We start from the raw sequence: 25008 nt of genomic DNA, 5'->3' as shown, positions 1-25008 counted from the left end.
TTTAATTATTCTGTTTGGAACATTTATTATTCGTCAAAAATGTGAATTCCTAATTTCACTGAAATATTATTCTGAAATAAAACTCGCGGAAGAACCATTTAATGGGCTTTCACAGCGCCTTCAATTCAAATAAACATTCGGTTTTAAATTACCGAAAAAATATAAAATTTCAAAAGTAAATTTAAAGCAAGAGGCAAGCCATCTTGAACTGTTGACAAACTGTCATTAAATGCACACTGGTTCAAATCGCACAGAAAATGCTTAAAAAATATAATTTATGTTAAAGATTCAAACCAAAACAAATGTACCTGTATTGAGCAGAATAAAGATAAATTAGAACTTTATGTTAGACGATTGTACGCAAATAAAATAACTTAAAATGTATAATTTTAAGCATTGTCCAACCTTGAGTCAGCCGATCAACGATCTCTTCTTTTCAAGAAAATAAAGCCATAGCGTTTTGTATATCATTCATTGACTGGTTCGATTGTTTAGTCAGATGTTTTAAATAAATTACACATGCTACTAGGTAAACAAACATTCGGCATTGGAACAACTCAAGCAATTAGACATTTAAGACAATCGAAAATCGTTTTCGAATTTCTCAAATTAACTGAGCAATAAAAGAACACCATTTTCACTTCAGTCCACCCACCCATCTAGAATGCAGCCGAATGTTTTCAAAATGCTTAAATTCTTGTTTGACACATTTTGACATAATGTTTTAAAAGCGAGACAGTTTCAGTGCCTAATGAATGATTTATTGAGTGGGCTTCGCTCCGAAATTCGGAAATATTTATTTCGCATTATAGGACTCGTTGTCTTAGCGACACTGGGCTTTACAAATGTTTTGCCTCTTGGGGCCAGGGCCACTGCAACGTGTAGGTGTTTTATTTGAATTTGCCCCGAATTTCGTTCGATTTTCATTTGCCCAATGCTAATGTACAAATCGCAGAATGCCCCCGAAGGGCAGCCAGGTAATATTTATCTCCACCCGTGGTCGGAGGTAAACACGCACACGAATCGTATCTGCCGACATGTCTAATAGGAAATTGGCCAGAAGCGGCTAACTATTCGAGTTTCCCTCTGTTCCTCAGATCTGGTGGTGTAGCGTAATACTAGAACGCCCGGACTTGTATAAAATAAACAGGCAAAGGTACAATAAATTGAGGCAAACTTATGTGTGTGTGTGTGTGTGTGAGTGCGCGAACAACAAAAGTACAAGAAAATACAAATATCGAACACAATGGAAACAATAATGTGCGAAACGATTGGAAATGCGCCACAGTCGCTGACGCTGTCTCCACCGACATTGCCCTCTCTGTCTCTGTCTCAGTCTCAGTCTATATCTCTATATCTCTGGGCCAGTCCGGTCAGCGTCCGATTCTCAGTCAGACGCAGCCGGCTAGCCGGAGGGCCAACAACAAGTCGCAGGCGCGAACAGGAAATCGATTGGAATTATCGAAATAATCGGTTCTGATATTCAAATCGAGTCAGTGATAATTTTTTCTACTGCTTAAAAAGGCAGCGGGTTGGCTTGAAATAGGAAAACCAATCGATTATAATTATCGAAATTATCTTCCAAAAGTGTTAAATTTCATCAGTGGAAGGTGATGGCACATTTCGAAAGCCCATCAGTTTCAGATATAGTTTTATTGTGTCAAAATCTGAGAATTTAAAGTGTGTATCATTTCTGAATAAAAAGTTTACAACATAATCTAATCATATGCTATAGCTACGAATATAATCATTCTCGCTGTTATTCCATGGTTCAAAATTAACTAAAATATCCAAATGATTTTAACAAATTTACTGATAGCTCTCCTTTTTTTTTTTTTAGTATTTAAAGTGTAGTAACAGCATTAAGTTTCCGCAAATACCTTCGTTTGGTATCCAAACAGGTGACAAGTGTTAAAGTGCAATGTGCTAATTATGTCACACGGGGCGTATGCGTGCTGTTGAAAGCCAATAGCAAGTAAAAGGCAAAGTAAAAGGCGCAACCGGGAAACAGAAATTCAAAAAGAAGAAAGTGTCAACGGAAAAGGAAAAAGTCTAAACGGCCATTCAATACTTGTTGAATTATTAGCTGTGTGTGTTTGAGTGCGGCTGTGGAAATAAAACAAATGTCAACTGCCAATGCCCCGAGAGTGTAAAGAAAGAGATGTAAAGAATAGAATCCGAATCGCTGGGGAATCCATGGAAAACGAAAATGAAGTGTCAGCGATTTGAGATGAAATTATCAATTGGCCAAGCTGCTGCTGAAATGTGATTTATCCACCTGCCTGCGGGTGAGGTGTTCTGCGAGTGCTGTGTCAGGTGTGTGCGTGTAGACAACAAAGGGAAATAATGTCATGCATTGGCTCGACGGCATTTCTTTGGATGACAATTTAATTAGCGGACGCGCCAGCGGCAGCAACGGCGACAACAGCGACGGCAATCAGCGGAAATCAACGCAGTCGAGCTCATCGCCCACCAAAGCAAGTAGGTTGTCCTAAACCACCGTATGTACACCCACCCACGAGCTTTAATTTGTTGGCGTGAGCCACCCGAGCGTGTTTATTTGGCTTAGAGCGAGAGGAAAGCGCAAACTATCCATGTAATCTACGTCCCCGATGAGTGTCAGTTAGAAATTGGTTCAGCAAGTTTTTAAACGCTAGTTGGGGGTTCTGGATTTCTCATTGAAATATATTCTGGCACACCAGAGGTGTTCAGAATGTCCTCCTGGATGTGCAATACCCAATTTGAAAAGAAAATTGCTTTATTTAATTCATTTGTTTATTCAGAAACTTATGAAACTGTTCATCAATGAAGTAGAATTTGGTTGAGGATGTTTAATGAAGTTAAAGAAAATTAAAATTAGTTTTAACTTTGTATGCTATTTATTCGTGAGAGTAAGTTTTGTTAGAAGGACAGAAACAAATTTTCATAGTATTGGTCATCTTTTTGCTGATTTTTTTATTTGGTTGGCATTAAAGCTATTTAACAATCAGTCCTGATCTAGTATGTAAGACCTTTAAATGGGAAATTAGAATGTGTAAGTGCTTCCTAGCTCCTGTTAGTGTATATCTTAATTTTACAAGGGCTTTACTGTTTTAGTATTCAATTCAAATGAATTTTAAAATGTGTGTTCTATATTTATGGTATTTTTTCACTATTTCATAGGACATATCTGACCAAATTAAAAGACTTTGGGCTTAAATTATTTTTTAAAAACTCAGATGCCAAAATAAATAAACCTGACTCAAAGAAACAGAATAAAATTCAATAATAATTTCATCATTTTTTTTTTATTTTGTGCCACACAAAAACAATTTACTTTGCATCTATTTGATTAAAAAGTTGCAGCGAGAAGCAATCGTCAAGAAAAATACTAAAGTGTTTACGGTTCAAACGGAAAAAGCACTATCAGAAAAATGTATTCCAATTAGGCCATAAAATGTACTTGAAAATGATTTTATCCAATTACCCGATTTACTCAGCTTCCCTCCATCAGCGGGATTCCAACCGAATTTGTCTTTCGCAGAGGAAAATTGAATTCAAACAGAGCGGCGGGAGAAATGTATTGTGTTCAATTTTAATTGGGCAGCAAATTATTTCAGCCAGAGCCCCCAGCGCGTGTGTTTATCCGCGGGTTGCTCATATTTCAATTATTAAAAACATATTCATCATTTAGTCCGAACAATTAGCAACGAATGAAAGGCAAATAGAGAAATCATTTGTACATCATTCTGGTTTCGGTTTTATGCGGACGTGGCTCATTGAACTTATTTGTGGGTGTTTTTAAAAATATATTTTATGAATCGATTCGTGTATTACGTTAACGATTCCCAAGCAAACTTGTGGGGGCAATTAAATTGGTCTCGCTTCCGTTACCTTGATCGTTCATCGATCATCGGCCAGGAATGGCCAGCATTGGTCCGAATTTTCCGCTCAGTATTTACCCCATTTTCCGAAAGCCTTCAATTAGCACAGCCGCATCGTGTGGAACCAATCCGAATTGCTTGACGCATTGATTTTATTTTGGAAATAATTCGCAGCAACAACAAATGGCAAAGTGTTGGTCGCTGTAAATCTCAGCAAAGACGGAAAATTGCCGGCATATGGTAATTTAATTTGTAATTTATTGTTTACAAATTCCTGTTGCTTTCGATTTGTATCGTAGCCGTTCTTGGCGACGTCCAAACATTACAACTTGTGGCATGCTGGTAAAAATAGATCACCTCACCTTTTTGGAACGACTGCAGATGACCCAGTAAAACCACGGAGCAGCGTGTTTGCCAGCACAAAAATCTCAACAATTTAAATTAGCTGTTGTGATTAAGACATAATTAATATAAATAAATTACTATGAGGAAATTAAAGCAGAGGAAAAATACAAAATACAAAACAGATATTTATAATAATCACTCCCTAATAATCATATCTTGTTAGAGCAAAGCAATTAGCGGGTATCTTATATTTAGGACATTTTTAGGTTTTAACTCGATGGTATCTTATATTTAGGACATTTTTAGGTTTTAACTCGATGGTAATGGACTAAGATTGCTTTTAAATTATTTATGACTTTCCACAAAATTTCTAAACTATGACATAATGTATTATACGTAAAGGATCTTTTAGCTCTTTATTATTTATTATTTCAATAATGTTATCATTTCTAATTGGAAATTGAAACACATTTAAAATTATTTTCCCGACAATTCGATTATAAGCCCGAAAAATTAGATAGGTTCTTAAAAAATTTATTAGAAATACCAAAAAAGTTTTCATAAAAAGATGGGCACTAATATTAACACAATAATGAACATTTGTGGGCTTACTACACATTTTTGAAAATAAAGTCTTTGGATTCTTCAAATCATTTCGATTAATAGGTGTTTCGAACAGGCTATAAAATTTGTTTGTTATTGACTTCACATAAGCCGCTAAAGTCTGCGGAAAATATTAATAAAATTAAATACACAATGGGCCATCAAAATAAATCTCTTTCACCCCTCTCCCTTACCATCCGCTTATCGCGCGGCGAATTAGAAAATTCATATGTTGGCCATTATAAAGTTTAACTGCTGTGGCCACACATCAAAAGTTGTGCCCCAACGAGTGCAGGCATTATGTGTATTTATGAAATCGTTCGCAGTCGGTCGAAAGATCCTCTCGTTCGTCTGGCATAAAAAGTGACCCACACACATGTGTACATTTGTATCACCCGGAGGCACACTGCCCCATAATAGAACCATAAACTGCAACAGGCGGCAGCAAAAATAGACAGAAACTTGTTCATTTTGCTTGTGCATTTTGTTTACTCGTCGCCCCCTGTCTCACGCACCATTTATTTTTTCTCTCTGTATCTTTCGGTATTCTCCTCCTTTCTTCTATACGTTTTGGAGTCGTCTAGCCGGCACAGTGCTGATCTTAAATTAGCCGACGATATATATTGAAATAATTGAAATATTTAGCAACAAACATTTTTAAATTGTTTACTTGATATACAGCACAGTTTATGTTTTCAACTACATACTTTTAACTAAAAAATTAAGGGGCATAAACGAGAATTTATTGAAAAAAAAATTATCGACACTTTAAAATAAGAGGAAGATTAAGGGGGTATGGTATTTAAATATTTTGTTTGCCTTTTTTTTAAATTTTTGTTCTCAATGCACAACATTTGAAGAATATTGCGCTTAAATTTTAGATTAATCCGATTAAAACTTCTAGCTTGAAAACGCTCTCCTAAAAAGTTGCCATTTCAAATCTACTGGACTAATCGTTTTGCACACTATTTCTGTACCTAAGTCCTCAGGTAATGACGTCGAGCGTTTGATTGATTATATTATATTTCATTTTATAATAACTAATATATCGAATTTTTGGACTAAAATCACGTTTTTGACTTCAAAGTGTTAGCAAAATTGGAATAAAAAAATAAACTCAACGTAGTTACCTTTAGAAACTTCTTAACTAATAAATAATTTTTTTTTCGATGATCCAGTAACGAGTTATGCTGTCCACCGCAAATCTTTTTTTCTTGGAGGCGCCTACGGAAGTTGGCTGCGTACGGCTCATTTATTTTTTTTTCGATGAAAATTTGTGAAAACATAATTTAAATGTTGTACTTATAAAATAATGACGATATTCATGAAAATAGGCTTTTTTTAATTAACCATACCCCCTAAAATCATCTTAACAAAATTTTACCATAGCAGCATCTGAAATATTATCGAATCGATCAACACAGTGATTCTTTCTTTGTAGTTATAATTCTTTTCTGTGTAGTTATAATTCAAACAATATAGCATCGGCTATTTTGTTTTGAATTTATATATCCTCATTCTTCTTTAAGAAATGTAGTTAATTGTTATATGCCTAATTGGAATTTTAAAAAGTATTAAAAAATGTTTAAGCACCAGCGATCCAACTCGAAATTTAAAAACAACCCATTCATTATTATTGCCAGTGAACATATTTATGAGACCCACTGTCTGTAGACGGTTTAGCGGCTCACGCACATTCCGGCAGTTTATTGGCATGCCGTATGCTGGCCCGCTCGAATGCACCGCCCCCCATTCCCGTTATCCGCCCTCTGCCCCCTAACGCACACTTACACACACACGAACACAGGGAAGAAACAACAAATAAACTGTGGGTACGCAAAATATTTAACACGAAAACGCAGAATACACAAAATTCAATGCTGAAGCCAAGTGGTTGCAGTTCCCAGTCGCGTGCCTCGCAGGCCACAACGTATCTGAATCCGTGCGAAGAAAGAATCTGGTATCTGGCAGTGCGTATCTCTTTGTCACCGCCGTCTTTTGTGGGCCAATATAGCCACCCCTCCGAAAATATACATGTGTCCAAAAGTGCACCTATAAAATGACCTGGTGATCATCTTTAACGCGAGTTTGTGCTTAAGTAGTCGGAATGAATTACCATAAATTGAATTGATATTTTTATGTGCGGCTGGTTAATTGTGAATTGTCGGCGGTCATAAATTTCACCTCAAAATAGCATTTCATAAAAGTTAACACAAATATTTATGAGTTCTTATTACGATACTGAGTAAGTTTATAAATGAGATAAATTCACTCTTTCACTTTTGTTTATGCAAAATGTATATTTTGGCGAAAGATATTAAATTTGCGGAATTCGCCGATTCAATCATAAATTGCCCGTTTATCTTCCATCAATTGGTGTATTTTGAAGGGAATTAAAAAATGTGTCTGCACAATCTTTTGGGAATCTTTCACCTTGATAAATTTACGACCCCAGCCATAAATACGCTAAAGGGAATGTATACATATATATTCCATTATATAGGGTCCTGTGTGCCAGTTATGTAATGGACAAAGAAAATCCTTTCAATGCTACCCGAGAGAAAAGAAAAAGTCTCCAAGAGGGTGGTGCTGTGGGGGGTGGATAAGGGGGAGGCGTCAAGGAGCGAGGCTGAATTGTAACACATGTAAATATTAATGAAGGATGACAATGTGTACTTGACAACTTAATCGATAAATCAATTGCTATGCCAGATAATGCCTTACCCCTTTTGAATAAAAAAATGTGTGTTCCGCTACAGTTTTTTGTCTGGCCCTTTGTGGTTGTTCGATAAGGAGGTTGAGAACGGGTGGCATTCGGTGCGTGTGTAGCATACATCCTGGAGCTGGTACATTGTGGCAGCGACAACCCACAAACCGTCGAGACAGCGTCGCCGCAAAGGCCATAAAAAACGGAATGTCATTGAACATCTAGATATTAAAACAGGAATCAGTATTCCACACGGCAGCCCGCCAAACCCAAGATTTTTAAGGTGCCACAAAACGTATTCCTAATGTCAAAGGCACTTTAAAAATGTATTTACACAAGAAAAAAACACAATAACTAGATATACGTTCTTTTTTTTTGGATTCTTAAAAAACTACTTTTAAAATTTAAAAATGTATAAGGTTGGACAATAATAGAAATCGTAAGGACCTTTTACACCAGGCAACATTTCAGTCGATGTAAGAATATATAGAAAAGCCAATGAAAACTGTTGTTTAAAGATATTTGGTAGTAGAATTACAAAAATTGTCGAAGACTTTTACCATTAAAACAAGAAAGGAAAGCTAACTTCGGGCGGAGCCGAAGTTGATATACCCTTGCAGAATATTTTATAAATTATATTGTCCAAAATTATTCATATGATGTATTCTTAATACTCATAAAATGTCCCAACTTCCTAACTTTAAAAACACCAAAGTTATGTCATTTCCAATCGTTCAGTTATATGGCAGCTATAAGATATAGTCGGCTGATCCTTATGAAATTTGGTAGGTCGGATTGATTAGCCAAAAATAAAACCCATAGAAAATCCCAACTTCCTAACTTTAAAAACACCAAAGTTATGGCTTTTCCGATCAATCAGTTATATGGCGGCTATAGGATATAGTCGTCCGATCCTTATGAAATTTGGTAGGTCGGATTGATTAGCCAAAAATAAAACCCATAGAAAATCCCAACTTCCTAACTTTAAAAACACCAAAGTTATGGCTTTTCCGATCGTTCAGTTATATGGCAGCTATATGATATAGTGGCCCGATCCGGCTCGTTCCGACTTATATACTACCTGCAATAGAAATACAACTTTTGGGAAAGTTTCAAGCAGATAGCTTTAAAACTGAGGGACTAGTTTGCGTAGAAACGGACGGACAGACGGACAGACGGACAGACGGACAGACGGACAGACGGACGGACAGACGGACGGACAGACGGACAGACGGACATGGCTAGATCGACTCTCCTGGTGATGCTGATCAAGAATATATATACTTTATAGGGTCGGAAATGTCTCCTTCACTGCGTTGCAAACTTTTGACTGAAATTATAATACCCTCTGCAAGGGTATAAAAAAAGGATGCACATTTCTTCGAAATTAAATAAATTAAATCAAGGTAAAAACAATCAAACAAATTTAAAATAGTTAAAATAACTTATATAAAGGTTATACAAAGGTTCGAAACTCTAAGATTAGGATGATTTGTTATATTGGTATAACAAATCCGAAATCAAATACAAGCCACTATCAATAGTGCCACTTCATATAAAACTTGAAATATCTGAACAAAATGATTACATGCTAATTTATATGATAGTTTTTATAGAACCCCTGAACTATATGTTTTTTCCAGACCAGATTTTTCTTGAATGTAATTTCTCAATGCGCTGACATACTCTGCTCTTGTCTAAATAAACACGCTCTCAGCTATTTGTAAACAAAGCAGTTGGACCAAAATGCAAACAAAACCAAAATAAAAACTCAAAGCCAAAAAATTAAAGGAAAACACACTCACATAAAAACCAAATCAAATAAGCAAGCAAATAATTTTCCATTTTCATTATTATCATTTTGTCTTTATCCCCTATTTCCTATCCTTTTACCCTCATCTTTTCTGTGTTGTTTTGGTTTTGTGTACATTTTTTTGTTTTACTTTATGTGTATTTTGTTTTTTGTTTGTTGGTTTTTCTTTCACATGCGGGAAAACTAATGCACGACTATGCTCCGAGAACGAAGACGTCATGCACACTATAAGCTAAACAGCAGGTAAACTTAACTGAACAATTTTCTTTACTAGCCATAAGCTTTAGAATTAAGTTTACGTTACGTCCTAAAATCCCAATCGAAGCGATCGGATATAAGAGAAAAAGCTTTTTTATAAAGCTTACAGAGAGGGGAAGTCAAGGAACTATTATCAAACTCTCTTATATTTCACCATGCAAATGAGCTTTTCTGATCAGCGAAAGCTTTATTGAAAATATATAAATATTTTTGAACTTCATTTTAAAATAAATTTTAATAATCAATTTGTTTATAAATTAGTAAGGTAAAAATATTAAATTATATATATGTATGTATGTACAATGTAGATTGTAGCCATATGTTTAAATGAATTTAAATGTAGGAAATCGATTTCAATATGATTGTTTGCTTTATTAACTCACTTGAAGTGAGCATATCCATAATTAACACATAATCTCTTTGATATAATATATGTCTACCATTAATGTCCATATGTATAGTATTTCGGTGAGCCATAAATTCTATTCACATTCCAAAATCTTCAGGTACTTTCTTAAATTACGCAGACTATTTCTTAAGCAAACAACTTGCTGAATTTTAGAGTCCAAGATTAAACTGTCCCCGTCAAATTTATGTCAAAATAAACAATAGATACAGCGGCGGTAAATGACAGCGGCGATTAGCTTTGAAACAAATTGGCACGAGTTAGGAAGCGGTGCGGGCTTCATAAATGATATTTATGCTCCTGACGCGCTCAGTTAACCTTTGCTAATTTTCTAATTGGCTGATAAATATGCGGATTCACACTAGATTTTTCATATTCAAAAATATTATTTATTGGAAGTGGGGGCCAGCGTTTGAACTTTACATAATGAATAAACACTAGAGAGGAACTATCCGATTGAGTGGGATTTATTTTTAAAATTTTGTGCGTAGTGGACATATATATCCAAGATTTAATGGGATTTTCCAATGTGTGGGTGCCAGATATAGTTTTATTTAGGCTGCCAATGTCGCGACACATTTCACTAGAAGAGAGCACCCTGACCGTGCAATTAATTCCATTTGGATCTCTATAAAAGAGCTGTTAATTTAATTGAAAATGCGGTTATTGTTAATTTACTCTATCATCTGCTGCTTACCAAGGAAATAAATTAATTTCTTCTACATCCAGTTACATTGCCAGCCCGCAAAACCCAAACCAAATGCAGCATGGAATGCGATTACGGTCTTGATTAATTTTCATTTATTTCCTATGTTATTAATACTGACGCTAGACCCCACAAAAAATGGCTTGAACGGAAATTTCATTCAACAAATAAATTTACGAGTAAATATTGTCAGCGTGCTTAAAGGAAAAAACTTAAAAACAATATTGACATAATTAGATGGGTAATTGATTGTGCAAGCGTATTATTTTATTTTTAAGTCTGCCCCGAAAAATACGAAAAAACTAAAATATTTGCATAATTGTAATGTCTTTTTTTGTAAATTAATTGAATTTTAATAATTTATGAAAGAGATTTGAGAAAAAAAGGGAAAAGCTTATAAAAAGCGGACAGTTTCTGTGTTTTTAGTTCATCACTCAAATCATTAAAAAAATATTGTTTGATTCCTTGTTTTACTTTATTGACGAATTTAATGTCTCTTTCGCTGCAAGTTTTAATCTTTTTTAATTTACAATAAAAAAGTTTCAAAATGTATTTTATTTTTCATCAAAATATATATTATTTAAAAAAATTAACAATAACTCACTGTTAACCATTCTCTTTATTTTAAATAAAACGCAAAAGAAACTTTGACCTCAAAAAAAAATTCTCTTGTAAATAAATAAATTTCATATTATTTAATTTTATAATCAGGAGTGGTAAACATTTTTTATGTCTTTTAAGTTATACTTAAAAGTCATAAAAATGAAAAAAATATATAGGTAAAACACATCTTAGTTTTATTGCGGAATGCCTGCATTTAACCATAGTACTCTTTTTGCCATGGTTTTTGCAGAGCTGTTTAAGAGCATTTAAGGTTCGTTGTTCTATTCATTGCATGCCATTTCAGCTTTCTGCGCTCTTTTTTCATATGGTTCACGGGGCTTTTGTTAATCTTATAAACGAATTCCCGACACAGCATGCGTACATTTCATTGAGAACGATGATTTGTTGTTCCTTCGATTTACTCGCTCAAATTTGCTTTATGAAACTTTTTAGCTGTTTTCGCTTTTCATTTTCATTTTTAATTTTTCTTTTAATTTGTATAAAAATTGATGCAGACAAAGCTTGTTGCTCTTGGCGGCAGCGTTCAATGCCAGTCGTCGGCGTTTGTTGTTCTAGTCGCTTTGTTTTTTGGCCAAAACTGATCTCGCCTAACTGTCAGTTTTCGGTTTATAGTCGACTCGTGCGGTTTTGCTGCGGTGAAATTGACTTTTTGTTCGCACATTTCTCATATTGTCACGCGGTTGCTTGCTAACAAAAACTATAATTAATTATTAATATTAATGTGAAGTCGTTGAAATGGTGCGGCAGTGAATTTTCGTTGATGATTGCGTAAACTTAAGAAAACGCCGGAAAAGTGTGACCAGTTAGTTACGAGCGTAGTTAGTTTCCTTTGAATAAATGAAAGGGGCGAAGACAACTCGAACTCAATATGAAAGGAGCAAGAGCAAGGGCAACAAACGCTCGGAAAAGTCGGCCAAGTAAGCGAAAATCGAATTTGTTTTTACGTTTTCCCATCGGTTTTCCCTTACTTCCCATTCCTAATGCTTCGCCAAATGCACTTTATTTTCGGACACGGACATCTGGCCCTCGAATATTAATAAAAGTCATTAAAATTGTTTCTAATATCCGTACACTTTAGCGGTCGTAAAATAAACAATATTTGCTTATGGCCAGCCGAACTAAAAATAATTCCAGTTTGTTTATCATCGGTTCGTGTACATTGTCCAACTTGATTTTACACTACAAAGTTGTATACAGAGCTCGCTAAAAATGTTTACTCATGCAAATCTTTCTAAAATCTGTGTATTTTTCTTACTGGCTGTGTGTAGTGTGTGTGTAGACATCAATAAAACTGCCATACTTTGCTCTGCTATCGATCATCAGTTTATCGATTTCATTGTTTGGTATATCTAGAGGAAAGCGTGACGCTACCAAGCGTTTGTTTGTGTATATTGGAAGTTTTCGAAACAGAATTAAAAAACGAGGGCTGGGTTGCTTACGAGAACCAGCTGATTAGACTTCTTGAATCGGACAATTTTGTGTTAAAATAAAAAAATATTTGGAATATATTTTGTCTATTGGAAATATTTTTGGAATATTTTTTGCAGAGTCTACCTATATATTTTACAATTGTAGACTACTTTTCAATTCAAATGCACAACCATAAAAATGTCTGTTCGGAAAATTATTTGATTCTGAATTGAAAAAAACACACAACTAGATAGTTATCGAATGCAGTGACCGCTATCATTATAAATTATATTTTGAAAAAAAATATTATTTTTGATTTATGTTAAATTGTTAAAATATACAGTTGAATGTTGCACAGTAATCCACGATAGAAAAAGTTATAACTATTTCCTAAGGTAGTAAATATCAAAATAACCATTATTTGTTAGAGAAAATATAGCGAACCGAAATAAAGATTTTTTTGGAAGAAAAATATTACTGAATTTTGTATAAAATATAAACAAGTCCTTGTAGGTGGTGTTAAATGTAAGACAAATAAATAGATTAAAGTTGAGAAATATATTATTAAAATTATTTGATGGCATATTATGAATTCGACACCAAAAGTGTGAGCCATAGCAATCATATAATAAAGTTATATTTATATAATATAATACATAGTTATTTCCATGTTGTAATAATTTAAAAATATTTTATAGTTGGTGTCGAAAGTCCCTAAAAATTTGTTTTAAATTATTCCAGTCACGAGTATTATTCGAAAAATTACCGGTGAAAACTTAAAACAATTTTTAAATGGCTTACATAAAATTGACTACCAACACGGACATTAATGGTTAAAACTTGGTTTATATCGCCACAATTAAACTTTTAGTAATACTTCTCTACTTTCTCTCAAAATATTCAATATTTTTGGTCAGAATTTTGTTTTCTAACAAATAATGATTTTTTTCAGAATTACAAAAAAAAAAAATATTAAAAAATTCTCGGGAAATCTAAATTAATTAAGAAAGCACAATTTGTTTTTGAAGCATGAACCAAATGTTTTATTTGGTAAGGGTACCCTTTCTTTTTTATTTTCTTAAATGTAACCAAAAAATAATTAGCTTACAAAGTATTTTATTATTTATTTAAATTACTTTGTATAAAAATAATTTTTAGCAAAATTTACCCTTCAGAAGGTATTATGATTTCAGTTATGATTTCATGGCAAGATCTAGCCATGTCCGTCTGTCCGTCTGTCAGTCCGTCTGTCCGTCCGTCCGTTTCTACGCAAACTAGCCCCTCAGTTTTAAAGATATCTGTTTAAAACTTTCCCAAAAGTTGTCTTTTCATTGCAAGTAGCCCGATCCGGCTCATTCCGACTTAAAGAACGAGACTGATCGGGCGACTATATAATATAGCTTCCATAGGAACAATCGGAAAAAAAATTTAAAAAATTTAACTGTTGTTTTTAATTTTGTTTTTGTTTTTTGGAAATTGATAATATTTAATTACTATGGAATTACGGTTTTAATTAAATTAAAATCGGACATCTATTCATATAGCTCCCAAAAAAATTAAAAAAAAAAAATTAAAAATAAATTTTATTTTGCTGTTTTCCTACTTATTTAAATATTCCGTTGAGATATAGTAATTATTTACTATATCAGAATTTCGATTTTAGATTTGTCAAAATCGGACAACAATGTCATGTAGCTGCCATAGAAACGATGGCAAAATGCAGCGCAAAATCAACATAGCCTCATTGTTTTTAGTAACATAGGCATAGAAATCGAAATGTAGTCGTCTTGTAATAACTGCAAGGGTATGTAAACTTCTGCCTGCCGAAAATTTGCTTCCTTTCTTGTTAAATCAGATACTTGTAGAGTTGTTGTGGATCAGGTCTTATATCCAAGTCAAAAATGCGATGACCGTTCGTATATTTATATATTTGTTCTTGAAAACCATTGCCAGGCAGTCGACATACATAGATAAGTTTGTTTAAAGCTTTTGCGTTCCAATCAAAAAAGTTGACTTAATGTTTTGAAATTTATTTATGATTAAAGAAATTATCTGTACAAAAGTAAGCTGTCGTTTCAAGCTATCATTGTTTTTTTTCCACGAGATGTTCGAAAAAGTCAAGGAATTGCAATTAATTAATTAAATACAGAAAGAATGGAAATGGGATATCGTTTAATATAGTTAAAAAAACTAAAATACATAACTCTAACCCTTATCTTTGTGAATTAAGTTCTGAGCAGCCCAAATTTTAAAAGATTTAAAAGCATTTTGTAATTTCAAAATTATTATCATTGAATTTTATACATCTCTTTATCTGCATTTAAATTATGGGCTATATATCATTGGCGCCTAAAAGACTACCATACATTTTTGAAGCGTTTCAAAAGATTTTCGAGAGGGCAATAAATTGAATAATTGCTCTCTCGAAAAACTGTCGGGACAGTGTTCGAAAAAGTATTTAAAATTAAAACTCTTTTCAATCAGACAAAATAAATGACTCTTGTCTGAGTAAGGCGTGGCGGCCAAATATTTAAAGACAAAAAACTTTTGACGCCTTATAAATATGGGACGATGTTTTCACATTTACGCATTCCACAAGTCATATTGGAGACAGTCGCCCAGACTAGATATGTACGTTCAGATATATGTACGCATTTGTGTTCATAAATATTTGTTTATGCAAGCATATGCGATGGCTTTAAGAGCTGGGGTCTCTGAGGCGATCGGCAGTTTGTCAAAAATTCTCAACGCAGACAGGAGTGTTAAATCGCTTGGTATAAAAAACGTAAGTTATGGAAAATCTGCAAAGAATCCCATTTTTATGGATCATTTGGGATTTGAATAGATCTTTTAAAATGCTTAATTTGATTTGCGGAGAAGAGGAAGTGCGTTGGAAAATCAAGGGAAACTTTCGAATACTCTTATTGAAGATTTCCATTCATATTTATTTTCTTAGCAAATTCTGATAAAATTTTCCCTTACCTTTTTACGTATGCCAACAGCCGTTTATTGGATATAATAATTTATTTATGCTTCGTTGTTGTAATTTATAGCTCTGCTGTGCTTATTTTCCTCTTCCTTGGTGTTTTTTCTTTAGCACTACCTCCAAGCGCTCCAAATCGGTGATATATTTATATTTATTTTTTCTACAACGCTGCTTTTTTATTATTATTTATTTATACGTGCCGAGTGTTGAAAGCCCGCAGCCATATAGTCGAAGAGAACGTCTAACAATTGGTACCAATGCTGGACCTATCCGGTTCAGTTGACTTACAGCATTCGTTGAAGAACGACCCGCATATTTAGGGGATTTAAATATTTTTGATAAGCCAAGTTGGAAAAGAGTTTGGAATGTTGATTGGCTGCCGTTCGCCATGGCAAACGCTTAGCAATCGAAGGCAAATCAGTAGTTTTAAGTGTATAATATTAGGGCTTCTTAAGCAAAATAACTATATATATTTGGATCCTTTCAGATTGGACAGAAAGTCATCGCGGGGCATGATATACGAAAATGAAGAGCTCAGGCTGCGAACCATTAACATTAATGCCGAAGTGGAACGAGGTACGTCAAAATGTGATAATAGCTGATCAAAAGCTGGCCCAGTAATGCGCCATAAAATTATATGTTCCACAACAAACAGGAAATCAAGTAATCGTTAAATAAATGGCACAAAAAACAACCTGAAAACAGCCAATTAAAAAGACATTAGATGGTGGCTAAGGAAACCAAAATAATCCTACAGAATATAGCTAAAGAAATATCTATACGCACCTACTCGTACATAAATATCTGCCCACCTCTTCAGATATATCTGTCGGAATATTCATAAAAAATGTTTTCATTGCCAAAACAGAAGATAAGCGAATGTAAACAATGCGATTTGAGGTGTCTAAAGGTCTGACAGCTCTGCGTGATGTCCACGTGCTGCTCTTTAGACTCGGCCAAATCCTATTCAGAGTTTTCCTAGGTTGCTTAGTGAGGAAAACTAATAAGCTCTTCGTTTTCCAGGGCAATCGGACATCAAGCGCCTGCGGCGGGAAAATGAGCATCTGCGTCGGGAAATCTGGACATTGCGGGACGAGTGTGACAGACTTAACAAGCGGTTCAAGGCGAAGCTCAGCGAGCACGAGTTCGGCGGATGCAGGGGCAGCGGGGGAAGTGGCGGCACCTGCCACGCCTACCGTTGCAGCGGCGGAGGCGGTGGGCGCGGGAGCGGAGGTTGTGATGTAAACAGTGATGTAAGTGATACGAGTAGTTGTAAAATATTTAAGCTCAAAATTCTCCAAAGTATTGGAAAACACTGGGAAAAATCAGACGAAAATAAAATATTGGTGGGACGGAAAAATATTCAATCTAGGAATTAAAAATAGAAAATTGTTCTTTGACTTAAAAAATTTAAGACCAAAACGCGTTTAAACAAATAATTCTTTACACTTTTTCAAGTCAACCATTTTGAACAGAACAATTTCGGACATCCCTGACCACATTCGGCACAATACTATTATATTTATAGCGTTGTAAACATTTGAAACTACATAAATTTAAAAAGAATACAAAATTCAATTGGGTCGGAATCGAATCGTACGTCTATTCAAACTGCCACCGATTTTTGTTTGTGATATATTTTATATATTTTATTTTGTTCCAAAAAGTTATGCCTGACAAAATTTGTATGGAAAAAATCTAATTTCAAGCACTAGCTTTAGGCATATTTTACTAAGCTTAAAGCCCACTTAACTCCTCAAAGATTTTCTCTGAACTCAAGAAAAAAGCGGTGCAGTTTAAATTTATGTTTTTTTCGTTGTCTTAAGGCAACAACATAGTAAATGCCCTTGACCTTATAATACCTACATTTGAATATATATGATATTTATATATTTTACACCTGACAGGACTCTGACTCATGTGATACGTGTCGCGGGGCAGACGACGGCCACTGCAGCGACGAGTGCTGCCAGGAGGGTGGATCCTGTGCGCCGCTCAAGCCCCCACTTCCGCCGGAAGTGCCCAGCCACCCCTCTGCATCCAAGAACGAGGAGGGAGGCAGCCAGAACAAGGAGCCACAGCCCATGCACTTCGATCACCTGTCAGTGGTCTCCGAGGAGACCCTGAGCAACCCGGAGATGATGCTCGTCCAGCAGCAGGAGCACCTCACGATCTGCCCACCAGACCCCAACGGATCGCAGAGCACGCTGCCGAGCATGATGGGTCCGCTCACCCCGCTCACGCCCATCGAACTGGTGGCCAACCAGCTGAACGACCTGCAGGCGATGGTGCCGCCATTGTCCTACTTCGAGAACATCCTGGCGCAGCATATGGGCGCTCGCAATGCGGGTGAGTAATCCTTTTGAATATTTTATTTTCAATACAAAAAACATTTTCTTTTAAGAAATAGGATAAACCTATTTTTTTTAAATAGAATTCAACATTTAAGAGGTTAGGGAAGGCTAGGAAACTATCTAGTCATCTTCAATACAGTTATCTACAATTTTGTTGAGCAAAAATTTGTAACGTAAATTGTTTAGTAAATTTGGGCACATCGTTCTCATTAGAATGTTAACTCCTGGAAGACTTCAGAATAGTTTACTGGGGAACATTTTTTGAATACAGCTTTATTCTGCGCGAATAAGCTGCGATGAACATGACTGTTTGTTTATGATGTTTAGCAGCTTTAGGATTTTATATTTGTTATAAATTCCCAATTGTATTCTTCTCTACGTTAAACAAATCTGATAAAAATTATAAAACGCTTAGCTAAAAGCACAGAAAGAAAGCATTATTAAACCGATAAATCCAGGGAAAACGCTTTAGTTTATAAATTATTTAACAAATTAAAATAAAATAGATTTAATATTATTATAATCTTATAATGATATTAATATCTTTATATAATTTTAATTGAGACTAGACTAGACCTACTTTGTTTGATTCTCCAAAATTTTCGACCACAGATTAGAAGGCTTATTAACTGAAATACTTGCAGCCCAAACGCCCTCTCCGGAGTTGGGCACCAGTTCCAGCACTACCACGGGCCAGACGATGCGCCACACGAACGGCTGGGACTACAACCTGCAGTCGCCCTTCACGCAGCGCAAGTACTCCGACCTTTCGTCGCCGTCCCGCTCGCCACCGCCACCTGTGAGCACGATGACCACCTTCGTGCCCACGTCCACCCTGCAGACGATGCCCAAGATCGCCCTGAATGCGCCGCCGCATCAGCCGGACGGCGGCGACATCGAGACAGTGGCCATCACCACAAATGCCGCGCAACTTGCGCTCAACAGTCCCAAACACTTCTTTGCGCCGATCAAGCCGCGTTTGAAGCTCAACACCAAGCTGGCCAATCAGGGACAGGACCTGGAGCAGGATGATCTTCCGCCGGGATCTCCGCCGCCGCCCCTGCGAGACCCCCCGGATATTTTCGTGAACAACGCCCTGGCCACGCCCTACCAGCGACGGGTGTCGCCACAAGTAAGTCCTCGTCACCGGCGCTCCCCAGCTCATTCGCATTGCCACGCCCACAGCCACCAGCGCAGCCGCCAACGCCCACAGCCAGCCCACTGCTCCCTGCACCGGGCGGTGGTGGATGTGGCGGCTGCCGTTGGTCTGGGGGAGGTGGGTCCGCATCCGGGCACCAGTGTCCTGGACATATACACCGCTGCTCTGGCGGCAGCTGCGGCCGCCAGGTGCTCTCCGCTTCCGACGGCCAGATGCGCGGATCCCATCTACGCCACAGCACAAAAGCCCGGCCAGAGCACGTGCATCTCGGCCACGGCCTTCACACAGCCGGTGATGACCATTACCACCCATTCCACAAAGACCACCACCTCGCCACTGAGATTGGCCCACAAGGCCAAGGCCGTGGGCGAGGCCAAGAGGGTCGCCAAGTCCGTGGAGAACGTCAGTCAGGTGAGGGATCCTCTGGCCAACAGACGATCATCCTCGTGCATAGTCATTTCAATCCTATCATCGGATTAGCTCATATCAACTTGGTTTAGATTCGGTGTTCGATATGTTTTATGTTTGTAAAGCCCATACCCCTACATGTATTAATAGAACGTTGATGAATTAATTAAGTGTTTTAAATACTGGTTCGTAAATTCCTGACCTTTTTTGTTAATACAATATTTTTTTCGTTAGAGTAACTTTGTAAATTTCTGTTTGTACATTCGTAATATGAGTGATACTTATCTTACACTATATACTTATACTTATGGATTTATTCAGAGAAAGCTGAATGTCAAAAAATGTCATTAAAAAATATTATGTGAACCCTCTTCTAGTAAAATTGGTTTACCAAGATAAGATATTGCTACAATAATTTTCTAAATCCAGTGTACTTTCATTTTATAGCACCCTTCCTCCTCCGAACCAAAAATATTTTGTATTCAACCCGTATCATTTCTATATATCATTAAAGTCAATAGGAAAATTAAATTTTTATTGTCATGAAAAAACTATATATAATTTTAAAGTTCTTAAGCTGCCTTTTGTAATTTTTTTTAGGACGAAAAACTAAATTTTAATTTAGTAAGCTTAAAGAGTACAAGAGAAGTCAACGCTTCTTTTAATTAGTTGTCTCTTTAAAATCATTTTGTGTTAAGGAAATTCAACACATATCTAAAGGAATCTTTAGCTTATGTCAGATTTAAGATAGATATTAGAGCAATTTAGAGATTTGCTGCCCTTTCATGTATTTTTTATTTTGCGTAAAAAAAAATATTATAACTATTAATTTTCCTACTATGGGCAGAAAAAAATGATTATTTTGTCTAAAAGCTTAGACTTGTGTAAATTTGTTGGCAATAAAATATTATAATTATAATATAATATAAATATAAGTCATTCATGTTTAGATCCCCAATACTTAATGAAACCACTCAATAAGATTATAACGCATTGCAATGCTTACGCTTAGATATAAGAAATAATATAATATTTAAAACTAATGTATTTAAATATCCGCAGACGGATTCTGTCAACTTAGAGTCGATCCTCAACGACATCGAGACCATTTCGGAGGACATACTGGCCATTCAGCTGGAGAAGAGCAAGTCGCGCGACAACCTGAGCCACAATCAGAATAACAAGGACGACGATCGGGCGAAGAAGCCCTATCGCTCCGAGATGAATCTATATCTGCAGTACGACGGCACAAATCCGACCATTTCACCTGCCACAACGGAAACGGAAATCGGAACGGCTACTCCGGCGGTGACCACGTCCAGCGAGTCGGGAAACAGTGGGAGTGGTAAATTAGTGCGACGCACCCGATCCTTGGAGAGGGAGCACACCGACAGTCCTGCCCCGCACATTCCGGACCCCATGGCTCCGTTTCCCGACAAGTGCACCTATCTGGGATTCGAGCAGGTGAATCAGGCAGCAGGAGGGGCCGGAGTGCCTCCTCCATCACCGAATGGCCAGAGGCCGCCCATTGCAGCCAAGCCGAGTGTTCCACTTAAGCCACCGCCCCCGCTGCCCCCCCGCCCGCAGGCCAACCATGCCCACAGAACCACCGCCCCCGCCTCCAACCACTTCCGCTTCCGGCGTCATCGGCCTGCCGCCCAACAAGAGTCACCTGTACAAGTCACTCGCCTCGGCGGCCGCCAAAAGGGCCATTTTCCGCTCTTCGCCATCGCAGTTGACCAGATCCCTGGACGTGGATCTCACGGGATCCGAGGGGGAGGCGGGCGTGGAACTGGCAGCTGCTGGAAATGTGAGTATGAAAGGATGAAGTAAATGTAAGGCGCGAAAAATCAAATTGAAATCAAGAGCCTAATTACACTCAAATGTGAAATTACAGTATGTTTCGCACTTTTTGTAAATGTAATGTAAATAGTTTAGATTAATTACAGTCGTTTAATTTTAAAATATGTTCCGAATTTGATACAATCAAGTACAATTAATCAAATGTAACGACTTTTGAAATGAAAAACACATTTTATTATATGAAAAAGGTATTTTGTTTGGTTCATGAGGTAGTGTTTTATTTCTTTTAATTTGACAAGTTATGACTTTCCTTTAATAAAAGTCATGGATTAATTTAACAAATCGTATATTTTTTGTGATATAAATCTTTTATTAATTTGAATGTGTTTAGACATGAGCTTATTGATAACATATTAAACTAGGCGTGCGGATATGTGTAGCATTATTCTTTATATCCTCAGCATTATTGATTTTCAAATGATTTCTGTATATGCAAATCTAACCTCCCACAACCCTTTCAGATGGACGAGTTGGCGCGGCGAAAGGCGCGACGCGTGTCCATCGTGTGTGGATCCGGACAGGGGGGCCAGCAGGATGAGGTGGCTCCGCCCGTGACCACCATGCCCGTGGCCACCGCCAGTTGCGTGGACCTGAGCACCGTGCTCACTCACCCGAGCGTCAAGGCCTTCAAGATGAGTCACAGCACCCCCAGTTCGCCGCATTCCTCGCGTCGTCGCACCAATAGCAACTCGATGGGAGCGCCTCCGGCAGCGCCGGCGGGTGGTGGACACCCCGAGGTCGGGGCCACGGCCTCGGCACCGCCCAGCACCACCCACCATCACCACCATCGCAAGGAGGGCAGTGACCCGGTTCCCATGACGGCCACTGTCAGTCGCACCAAGTGCTCCCGGCGGCACTCCGAGGGCACCGTTCACACAGTGCACCGGAACAGTTCCGCCAGCGGCGGAGGAGGAGGAGGAGGTGGCCACCACCACCACCACAGCCACCACCACCCGCACAGCGGGATGGTGATCAGCAGCAACCCGCACCACAGCCACCATTCCCACCAGGACAGCAACCACGAGACGGTCACCTCGCTGTCCGATCGCAACTCCAACAGCTTCGCCTCCTCGCGCGAATCCTCCACGAGCTTCAGCATGCGCTCCAATCGCCGCAAGATCTCGGTCAGTTCGCACACCGGCGGCAAGATTCCGTGGTGCGGCTGCTGGGGCAACGGGTGCCTCTAGATTCGGGAAGGGTAATCTCATCTACCGTCCAGGAAGAAACTCAGTGTAATTCACTTAGCTGGCTGTTTTTAAATCTCAATAGTTTTCATTCAACTTTATAATTAATAAAGGACAACTTAGATCGAAAAGTCATAACGAAATTCAAGTGTAAGCATTTTATTTTTCCGAATATTACTGACAGAGATAACTTTATGCAGTTTAAGAAATGTAAGGATCTCTGGAAAATAATATAATAAAAGAAGCTAATTTTATAGGCATCATATTTGGAGAAACAAATTGTTCGATTGCTAGCAGACCAAATTAAAATTATAAATAATTGTTTAACAAAAAAAGTTGTTTTCGCAACTCTGCTAAAAATGATTAAATAATTTTCAAAGGAAATAGAATTTGGACTTTTTTAACCATTACTATGAATAACAAATCGTTTTTATAGTCACTAATTTCAATACTTTAAATTAATGAGTTTAAAGCTCAACTTAGCTGAAACGGTTTTAAAGTATTACTTGTTAGAACCACTCAGGTTGTTTATTTTGCTTTATGTTAATATTGACTGCAGCTAAGTGAAATTATACTGTATTCCATTAATAAGTGTACATTTTTAGATCATCAACTATCCAATTTGTTTGTTTGTATATGGCTTAGTAATTGAAGAATGTTTAAGAAAACAACCCAGCATTTGGTTTCCAAAAAGCAGGTACAAAAACCGTTTTTAAAAGTTAAAAATTAAATCAGCTTAATCCGATATTTATCCTTAACTTTGTTGTACATACTTTTAAAGAAACGATTAAGTTGTAGCATTTAAATGTTGGTCTCGAAAAATAAGTCATGTAAATTGTATAATCAAACCTATGTTTTTAGAGTTGTTGCTTAATTCGGAAAGAAAACCAAATCAGAAATATAAAATAGAAAATAAACCCTTCGTACTAACTGGACCTGATTAAATGATAATTGATTGATTTAAAATATATCTTAAGCTTCCAAAGACAGCTTTATAGCAACTTTTATCTATATAGCTGCCAATGCCAAGCAGTTAAATAAGTAATAATGTTTATCGCTTTATCAGGTCTAGTTATACTCCGCTTGTCTTTATAATTCTGAAATTAGAGTTTAGAGAAATAAGTTGCCTCTAATCGGCTCTGGCTCCCACTTTTAATTCCCCGTGTCAGAACTTTTTCAGCAAAATTTCATTTCACGCTTGTTAGCCGCTCTAAAGTTCCACTCACCGCGTGGATCCGCTGACTTTAACGCCGCAGAGCGATGGGATAGAAGGACACGGCAAGCGGCGGGCAGGAAACGTCGGTTGCAACTGCAACTGAAATTGCGCAACAAGCGAAAATATACAATATGCAAATTAGCCGCAAATTAAGGTGTAAAAATGCATGACACACAAAACGCCTCTAGGATATATGCAGGAAACAAATTAAATTTTCTCCATGTACCAGTGCGAATTGCGGTTGCAGTGCAAGGCGTGAAGGTGATGGGAGCGTGGTGAAAAAAAAATAAAAGACCCAGGTCAGAGGCCACCGCAGTGCGCCAGAAAATATATCCCACCCGAGGGCCACAGCGCAGTTTATTGTATTCCCCATCGTGCATCCCGTATCTGAAGGACACTGGACTTCATCACTGGCCAGCTGCCAATCAATTGTGCGGCACTTGAATTCGCTTTAGAAATAACAGAGCTTATGGCATCTTCGTTTAATTGATTGGCTGCCAAGTTTTTCCAGATTGCCGCGAGTTCTATTTTATTGCAATGTGTTTGTCTTGGCCATTAACTGCTGCCAGATGCATTCCTTCATCTCCCAAAGACATGGGAAATCAATTTGTAATCATTATGAGTTGGTTTATTTGCCAATGAAAAATCATATGGCAACCCATGAAGCCAATCAGTCCTTAAGTGCTGCACATAAACTCTTAGACAGAGCGTAATGATCCAAACAAAAACAATAAGCTTATCGCAAAAATAAAAAAGAAATTAGAAAAAAAGTACATGCCCCGGGTGAGGCTCGAACTCACGACCTTAAGATTATGAGACTTACGCGCTGCCAACTGCGCCACCGAGGCCTTGGTAATCCGGTTGGCAAAGCAGAAAGATTGCGACAAGACTAATTATCCATTGATCTAAATTTGGACATTGCTAATCGCATGGTATGTTTCTTTAAATTTATTATAATAAATATGATGTGCTTATATTGTTAATATATTAAACAGAATAAATTCCACATCCCCCCATCTCTGTCGAAGTCTCTTACACAAATTACCTTTCCAATCAAATTAATCAATATGGATAATGGTTAAATAGAGAAAATGAACTAAAAA

General features: G+C 37.1%; 1 protein-coding gene and 1 non-coding gene across 2 annotated transcripts; one reads left to right on the top strand and one right to left on the bottom strand.

Moving 5' to 3' along the window:
- Positions 1-380: 380 nt before the first annotated feature.
- Positions 381-23624, top strand: LOC108037402. Its single transcript, XM_044457047.1, is given in 10 exon segments — positions 381-1680; positions 1841-2481; positions 9538-9574; positions 16209-16297; positions 16745-16974; positions 17629-18070; positions 18720-19645; positions 20705-21214; positions 21216-21452; positions 21967-23624. Coding segments are annotated over 9 exon segments (3327 nt in total). The 5' UTR covers positions 381-1680; positions 1841-2351; the 3' UTR covers positions 22693-23624.
- Positions 23625-24680: 1056 nt separating this feature from the next.
- Positions 24681-24753, bottom strand: Trnam-cau. The gene has a single exon. It is a non-coding gene; the product is annotated as a tRNA-Met (tRNA).
- Between the last annotated feature and the right edge of the window lie 255 nt (positions 24754-25008).

This window comes from Drosophila rhopaloa, unplaced genomic scaffold (assembly GCF_018152115.1).
Source record: "Drosophila rhopaloa isolate 14029-0021.01 unplaced genomic scaffold, ASM1815211v1 contig_155, whole genome shotgun sequence".
Classification (NCBI taxonomy): Eukaryota; Metazoa; Arthropoda; class Insecta; order Diptera; family Drosophilidae; genus Drosophila; species Drosophila rhopaloa.
Note: the sequence above shows the minus strand (reverse complement) of the source record. Positions and strands in the feature narration are given on the sequence as shown.